Genomic DNA, 9,416 nt, shown 5'->3' with positions numbered 1-9,416 from the left:
CATTTAGATTCAATAACTTCAATAAAGATCAATGATCCCATCACTTTAGTCGCCCCTTGCAAGAAGAAATTTCTTATTCGTATTAAAATTATTTTACTATATTTTAAGTTTTAGCTTCGATGCAAAGCCGAGAAGATGTTTTTTTGTGAATATCATTTATTTTCTCTGCTCTAACTTGACCTACTTTTTTCAACGATACGTCCAATGACTACAATTCGTATCTAGTTGAAGATATTAGCCTCAAAATTGAAAAAAAAATTCTAATTTAACAATTAAACATTTAGTTATTTCCATCGTCTCCATAAAGACAATTAAAATCATTAATTTCTAATGTTTTCAAAATATTTATTAACGAATGAAGTTTGATATGATAGGTTTCAACTACAAAATTAAATCATTTTACTTTGTAATTTAATAATTTTTTTACTCTATTTGTGTGTGCTACTACTAGACTATAATATTACAATTTTTTTTTGTAACATGTTGCTATATAAATCATTTCTAAAAAAAATGATTGTTTTTTCTCCTGAATTAACAATTGATTTTTACAAATATAATCAAATTTTATAATACACTCAATTGAGTAAATCTTTTTAACAACTTTGTTTTGATTGGTACATTTAGTTAAAGTAAATCATTAAAATTAATTAAGTTCTCAATATTTCAATTATAGAATCTTTTCAACAAACAACAAAAGTTCCTAGGAAATTATTACTATTACTTCTATTTAAGTTATCTATTACCATAAAAATGCAAAAAAATATTGAGCTTTTCTGATAAATTTACAATAAATAGTAATTATAAAACTTTCTGACTGCATATTGATCTTAACGATACAATTTTTTTAATTGTCATAAAATTTTCTATTTAATTATGTCAATGTCAAACTTACCAATTGAGCTAAAAGTTATGGTAAAATAAATTTTTTTTTTTTTTTATAAACATTTACAACAATCAACTTTAAACGATTAACAAAATAGGTTAAATATGTCATTTTCCTTATTTTTAACTTATTAATAATCAAATTAATATTAAATATTATATCAAATCAGTATTAATTTAAAACAATTTTTTTTGTTCTTAATTATTTTTTTTTATATGTAAAAACTATTTTTTAATAATATTAAAACTTAGAAGTTATAGAAAAAGTCTAATTGCACATTTTAAAACATCGCGAAAAGTTGATTTAGAATAGTATATTTTTGTTTCTGATGGAAGTTCCTTGTAGTCCAGTGTATAAAACTTATAACTTTGTTAATTGTTATAACTTTATCAAAAATGACCAAATCAGTATATTTTTTTTTATTTAGATGCATGTCTTTATCTATCATTTGGTTTTTTTTATAAATCTAACCCTTTACCTGCCCACAAGAGGGATTCAAAATATTAACTTTTTTTTTTTTAGTTAAAGTAAATCATTAAAATTAATTCAGTTCTGGATATTTCAATAGTAGAATCTTTTTAAATATCAAAAATTACTTAGAAATGATTACTATGATTTCTATTTAAGTGTTCTATTACGATAAAAATGCAAAAAATAATGAGTTTTTCTGATAAATTTACAATAAATAATAATTATAAAACTTTCTGACTGCATATTAATCTTAAAAATAACATTGTTTTAATTCTCATAAAATTTTCTATTTAATGATTCATTCTAGTCAACGAAGGAGTAATTTTGCAGAATAGCAGAAAAAATTCCCAACAAACTTTTTTTTTTTTTGTTTTAATTAGGCAATTGGTGGATTATTCCAAAAGCAACATCAACTCTTATTTCTTTAATTATATCATGATTAGTAGTTCTTTGATTTTAAAATATAATATTTGAATATATACTAATTATAATTATTAAATTTAGTATGAAATTGATATTTAATATTGTAATTTAAACGGAGAAATTATAAAAATAATAAAGAAGTTATATTTTGCTTTACTTTTACGTGTATAAAAATTTAAAGGGCTTGATACAATAATTTTCAATAAAAACTGTTTGTTACTATAAATAAATGCACTGGATTACAAGGAACTTTCATCAGAAGCAAAAATATACTTAAAAAAATCAACTTTTTGCGTTGTTTTCAAATCTGCAATTAGACTTTATCTATCAGTTCTAATTTTTTATATTATTACTAATTACATATAAAATAATAATTAAAAGAAAAAAAAATTGTTTTCAAATTATTATTGATTTGATTTTTAATATGTTCAAAATAATCAGTCCAAATTTTAATTTTTAACCTATTTTTTTGGTTCTTTAAAGTTGATGAAAAATTTTTGTTAAAGATTTATGAAAGTTTATAGTAAAAAAAATTGAATATATTACCATAACTTTTAGCTCATTTACAAGTTTAAAATTGACATCTAGGCTACTAAAATTTATGTTCCTTTTTATTCATTTTACGGTTACTTTTTATCATTTTATACTTACATTAAACACAATGTTATAAATGCATACGTGTGTNTACTTACATTAGACACAATGTTATAAATGCATACGTGTGTATGTGTGAGTTTATTTATTTATTGTATCATTAAAGTGTAGTGTATATTGAGATACAACCGATAGAGTAGGTAATTGATTTGACGCTATATTATTTAAACCCAACTAAACGCTAAATTTTACATTCCCAAACAACAATCATATTATGTCAATTGCCACCGGAATTTCTGGTAATATTTTTCTTTTTCTTTACCTTAATCCCAACTACTCGGGGTCGGCCACCCTTATCCTAAGCTTCCACTAGACACGATCTCCCACATCTTCTACGCTCAAATCAGCTGTCCTCAAATCGCATTCAATAGCATCCCTCCATCTCTTTTTTGGTCTTCCTCTATCTCTTCTTCCTTCAACATTCATTTCTATAACTGTTCTTACAGCTTTCGATTCTTCTTTCCTCATACCATGACTAAACAATCTAAGTCTATTTTCTGTCATCTTATCCACGATTGACGCAACACCTATACTTCCTCTTATATGCTCGTTCCTTATCCTATCTTCTCTAGTCACTCCACTCATCCAACTAAGCATTCTCATCTCTGCTACACTTATTCTCTGCTCTACTTTCTTATCAACCGCCCAACACTATGAACCATACATCATAGCTGGCCTCACAATTTCATACTAAATTTAAAAACTATAATTAGTATTTATTCATATATTATATTTTAAAATCAAAGAACTACTAATCAGGATATAATTAAAGAAATAAGAGTTCATGTTGCTTTTAAAATATTTCACCAATTTCTCTAAAGGAAACACTATCTACAGATTTGCATCGAAGCGTTTCTTATGATAGTGATTTTAATCACTGTCAGATATCATCTATACTTGTCCCATCTATGCCTCGTCCACACTGTGCCTCGACCCCACTGTGCTACCGTTTTTTTTTAATTGTATATTAAATTAAATAAGCTTTAATTTGAAATAATTTAGTATGGTTTAAGCATTCAGTTACTTTGCAAAATTGATCAATTTTATAATAAATTGTATGATTTTAGGCTTTAATGTTCCATTTCTCCTAGAAATAGTGATTTCAAATAGTTTTTCTATTTTCATTATAAAGTACCTGTATTTTTTAGAACATAACAAAAAATTGCGAAGAACAAAATGTTGATGAGTTTTAAGACATAGCAATAGTAAACGATTGAATTTTCAAAAAAACATGTTAGCAAGGCCAATGTTTGAAGTATTATTAATAAAAATTTGGGAATATTCCATCCAGTTTTCATTAAATTATTAACAGTGAATTCAAAAAATATCAACATTAGCTATTTAATGACAACTTTAATTTGTGGGATATTTATCTTTATATTAGGGACTAGTGATATTTTTCAAAATTATAGCTCCGATAACGTTATCTAGATACATTTTATGATTTTTGACGTATCGTTGAGCAAAATTGTTCCAGTATTAGTGGGAATAATGGTGTACCGCACATAAAAAACACAGCAAAATAAAACTAGTAGGATTTAATTTTAAAGTAACATTTTATAAAAATTACCCAATTACTTTTTTTTTTTCCATAATCTCTTTACATTTAAAAAAATTGTAAGGTTAAAATAGCTCCATTATATTTTATAAATATATATTATACATTTTATACGTCAAAATATCACAAATCATATCTAATTAAAGACGTTTCCCCTTAAATATTAAAATTTTTTATCCAAATCCTGTATATTCATATCCCCAAAAATTTATAAATTTAAAAACCCAGCACAGGGAGGTCGCGGCACAGTGGTCACGTGACATAATTGGATAAATTATAATGATATCTGACAGTAATTAAAATCACTATCATAAAAATCGCAAATCTTTAGATAGCGTTTAATTTTAAAAATATGTTGGATTATTCCAAAAGCTACATGATTTCCTATTTCCTCATTTATATCCTGGTTACAAATTTAATAATTTATAAGTGTAATATATGAATAAAAAAATAACTATATATATTTATAATATATAAAAGGAAATGGTGTTATTTAAAAAATTTAAAAAAATTGGTGAATTATTCCAAAAGCTACATGATCTCCTATTTCCTTATTTTTCAGGATTTTTAATCCTGATTAAGATAAAGTATGTCGAATGAAAGAGGGAAATATTATTTCTTATAACAAAATTTTGTTGATACATATACTTTTCAATAAGTTATAGCATTTTAAAGTAAAAAATGTAAAAAATAAAATCGAGAATTTTTACACAAAAGTAACCATTTTCACCGTGAAGACAAAATAAAGTCAGAATTTTTTTTTTTCCATAATAAAGTACATTACATTAGCTTTAATTTAAGATATATATAAAAGTATCAGACTTTCCGGAACACTTTCAAAAGTTAAGTTGAAAAAGTTGTCATTTTAAATCTCCTCCTGTAAGCTAGTAATGGGTCAGATTTATAAAAAAAATATACCATATGATAGGTAAAGACATCAAACATCTACAGAAATAAATTATATTGATTTGTTCATATTTGAACAAAATTGTATTGCAGTTTTAAGTAAAAAAAATCGAAAAAATGTCGAAAATTAGCGATTTTTAAATTTGTCATTTTTTGGGGGATTTCCCCCGTTTACGGGGAACGAGGGATTTTTTTTCAATTTTTGAGGGTAATGTCTTCGACTAAATATGATTTATGATCGTTTGACGTATCGTTGAAAGAAATCGGTTCGGTGAGAAAAAGTGGTAACAGACACAAAAAAAAAAAAACACATCATAGTAAAATAATACCTTCTCAGCTTCGCATCGAAGCTAAAATCAGTAATTTTTATCGTTTTTTATTAAAACTGTCATAATTATTTAAAAATTATCAAATTGACATAATGTTTTAGCGAGGGAAATTTTTTCAATTTTTGGGATTAATGTTTTCGACTAGATACAATTTGTGATCTTTTGACGTATCGTTGAAAGAAATCGGTTCGGTGAAAGCTTAGAAAAAATGATAACAGAGAAAAAAAAAACGCATCATAGTAAAACCAATAGCTTTGATAAAAATGCTTAAAATGTTTAGTGCACTAATTTTTTAGTGTATACGTATATAGTTTACATTGTATATTCTAAAGTTTGTTCTTATTTTTTGTGTTACTTATACAAGTTAAAAATTAAGTATGGTGTTAGACCAATCTTCACAGTTTTTTTAAGGAGATAGATAAAAATAATTGAAAGATTTTTTATCTTAATAAAATTTTATAATGGCTTAAACTTAAAATCGGTAACTTTTCACAAAATATTAATTTGTTCAAGTTTTTTATTTGTCAAGACATATTTACTTAAAATATATAAAAATACATAATGAATTATAAATTTCGAATCATTGTAATATGTTGCTATATTACCGTGAGTTTATGCATCTTAAGATTTTCCGTACTAAATATTAATTTTTCTAGTTCACTATTTTCATCTGAAAACACCATAATGGATGAATGTTTTCTTTTAGATGTTAAAGTTGTTATTGAAATATAATCGTCTAAAATTTCTTTCTCTATAAAATTCATCATAAGACATTGTATTATTATTATTTTAAATGTGTATTTATAGATAGATAACGCTATATTACCTTTATTGTACTGTTATGAAATAAAAAATTACTTATTAACACCACTTATATGGTATAATCCTACAGAAGTAAATATAGAAATCTATAAGGAGAGGACATAAGGAGCGTAGATGATGTGGGAGATCGTGTCAAGTGGAAGTTTAGGATATGGGTGGCCGACCCCAAGTAGTTGAGGAAAAAGAAGATAGGGAGACGATATATGGTGACTGAGAGGAATCTTGTAGGAAATCTCTGGGAACCGTTTGTGTGCCAATCAGGACTTCTTGCGTATTTCGAAGGAACTTTTTATGTTTTGGTTTCTCGGTTAATGTGTTATTTACCTATGAATTACTATAAACAACTTTTTATAGATATAATTTTTGATATGAAACTTCTTTACAGGGGATCTGACGATATCACTTATACCATGTAACATTAAAATGTTACATGGTATAAGTTTTTATTATTATTTATAAGAAAATTACAATTTATACATCTGTTGTACAATAAGTAAATATTATAACAAATTTATTTACAATACCATGAATTTGATATTGGGGAAAATATCCAGTCAAGTCACCAGACAGCTTATTTTATTGGATTAGATTTTTAAAATTTTTTTACTATAATTAAGTTTTCAAAAGGTTTCTTGGTCAGCTATGTTTCAGCCTTCTGATAGAATTTTCAAGTTATATTAGCGAAGAAAATTGTTTTACAAGTTGGTTGACAGTTGGAATTCTTGTTGGTGTTGTTATTTATGATATACCATGAAGCAAAAATTATTTGGAGTAGACATATGGATTGAAATGCCTGAATAGTTCTAAGGTTAGAGGGTTTAGGCGATCCCCAGATTTGTAAGTCATAAAACCACGCTGGTCTTAATTTGTAAAGAGTTAGCTTATTGTTTAAGAATAGTTTAGATCGTAGGAGGAAACGGAAAAAATGAAGTCGAGAGTTAATAGATTTACGTTTGGTTTTAAGATGTAATGACCAGGTAAGTTGCTTTCTAGTACTAGCCCAAGGTATTTGACTTTTTAGGGCGATGGTAATAAAATAGGACTTTGTTTAATTGATTTTGATTTTCCATCGGGTGGATAGCCGTAGTTCATATCAAGATGATTATGGAGATGTATAGATACCATTATTGAATCTACATTTGAAGTTAAAAGGATCGAGTCATCAGCATAAATTTCTAGGGCTGTATAATATTATTTAGATGTATTATGAGCAAAAACTGAATACAGGAAAGAAGCTACATTATGGGACACCTGCTTTAATATGGTAATTAAAAGAGTGGTCATTATTGGTTCTAATAGAAAATGTGCGATTAAGTAGATTGGGCTTAATGATTAGATAATATGGAGAAGATAGAGATATTTTTAGTTTAAATAAGAAATTTGTATACCAGACTTTATCAAAGTACTGCTCGCAATACTGCTTTTTCTTAATACTGCTTTCTCTGATATACAGTTTGTTATGAGGTCATGTCCAGGGGCTTTATTGGTTGAAAGTTTTTATATTATATACTGAATTACACTAAAACTAGTTAACTTGTTGGATAGTGTCATAGGTAATGGGAATCTAGAAAATTTGAAATAATTTATTGTTGACTGCTACTAGGAATTATGTCATTTGGTCTAAAAAAATTTGAGAGGTGCTTCGCAAAAATATCAACAATAATATCGCACGTGTTGTCTGTTTTTTTCAAAGGAGGAAAGAGTTTTTTTTGTTTAATTTTTTTATTAAAGTGTTTTTATAAATAAAAATTATAACTCCCATTATTGTAACTTTGATGTTTATTTTTAAGAAAATTAAGTTTGGCTTTATCAGTAGGGTATTAAAAATGTTGCCACTAAGATCTAATCAAACGATTTTTCTGAATAGTTGTTTTAAGTGTGCTGGTAATTTAATTTTAGTAGGCAAGAAAGCAGGTGCTTTTGTTACATTAATAGCAGTTTATTGAAGAGAAGTAAAGGAGTTGATCACCTTGTCAACTTCACCTACATTTTTTAAGCAAATTTCTTCGCTTAAAGTAAAATTGAATTTATATTTTAGGTTAACTTCTTTTTTCGTTGGATTTTTTTAAAATTAAACATAGTACTGTATTGTGAATGAATAATATCTAATCTTATAAAATAAACAAATGTAATAAGTAAAAATGAAATCAACATAAAAAGAAGCACGAGTTACTTCGTTGACTTTTCATTTGAAAATAATAAAATAATTACAAAAATATTTCCAATTTTTTTTTTTTGTATTTTTAAATCCAAAATTAACGGTAAACCCATCAGTGTGTTAGTATCCTTATGTATCAACTAACACTTGTAAAAACATTAAATACAAATATCATTTTATTTAATAAAAAAAAAATCCGACTTTTAATGACTTTAGTTAATGTTAAATTTTGTGTTCTTTTTACATGAATATACTTTAACCAAGCTTGAATTAAATAGTTTAAATACAAGAAAAATAATAATTCTGATTTATGTGAATTTTCTTTATTAACACTAGCAAAGATTCAAAACATTTAACACTAGCAAACTTTCAAAATAATTAACACGCTATAATTATAATTTTTTAATTATTTAATCACAATTACTTACCGATTAATTAAGTCAGAATATTAAAATGCTTCTTTAGGGATTTGATATTGTATGTTTTCGTTCGATTGTTGTTTATTTAAAATTTTTATAATAATCTTTTAAATAAAAAATAACACAATCTCAATTTTCATTTGTTTTAAAAATTTACTTTTGTAATCTATTCGTGCACTGTGTTGGGGAATGACAAAAACACTCAACAGATGATTATGGTTATAATTATTTGATTTTTGCGCGCAGGTGTTTGCATACAAACAACACCATATGTAAAAACATAATTATTTAAAACTAACATGATTGAAAATATGAACGATTTTTTTAAATTTTATTCGGTTTTAAGTATTACTAAATGTATTAGCTTCTTTTCAGTAAAAAATTGTAATATTTTAGTGATAGACTAATATATGAGAGGACCTTAGCCCTTATATTCCAATCCATATTGCACCTATATTAATACAATACATATTATGTATAATATGTAAATATTATTTAATATAATTTTTTAATAGAATAAACGTTCTATCTTGGTACGAAATATATGATTTTAGTTTTGTTGGATAGTTGAAAAGCTTGTAGTTCTACACCATTACTTCTGCTCCTTCTGAACTGATTCTCAAATCTAACTATACCAATAAATAAATTTTGCAACGAATAATTATAGTGTTTTTAAAAAATATTATTAGAACCATTATTATATGCAAAATTTAATGAACCCATCGATTGGATTTTTTGCCGGTCTACAAGAACTACGTGGTTTTTCATTTGCATAACGACTAGTTATGATGGT

The 9,416-nt window shown here is 25.6% G+C and overlaps 1 protein-coding gene across 2 annotated transcripts in view; it reads right to left on the bottom strand.

Moving 5' to 3' along the window:
• The window catches only part of LOC126899555 (venom dipeptidyl peptidase 4-like), a 34,186-nt gene extending 25,362 nt beyond the window's left edge, over positions 1-8,824 (bottom strand). The window contains exons 1-2 of one of the 2 annotated variants that reach the window (XM_050674574.1): positions 8,633-8,824; positions 5,830-5,975 (exon numbers count right to left, since the gene is read on the bottom strand). In XM_050674574.1, the coding sequence (XP_050530531.1) occupies positions 5,830-5,907 (78 nt within the window). In that variant the 5' untranslated portion in view covers positions 5,908-5,975; positions 8,633-8,824. The remainder of the gene's footprint in view (positions 1-5,829; positions 5,976-8,632) is intronic. The other variant, XM_050674575.1, reaches the window with a different exon arrangement.
• Between the last annotated feature and the right edge of the window lie 592 nt (positions 8,825-9,416).

This window comes from Daktulosphaira vitifoliae, unplaced genomic scaffold, assembly GCF_025091365.1.
Source record: "Daktulosphaira vitifoliae isolate Bord-2020 unplaced genomic scaffold, ASM2509136v1 Scaffold_2, whole genome shotgun sequence".
NCBI classification, from domain to species: Eukaryota; Metazoa; Arthropoda; class Insecta; order Hemiptera; family Phylloxeridae; genus Daktulosphaira; species Daktulosphaira vitifoliae.
This window is presented reverse-complemented; position numbering and strand designations above follow the sequence as displayed.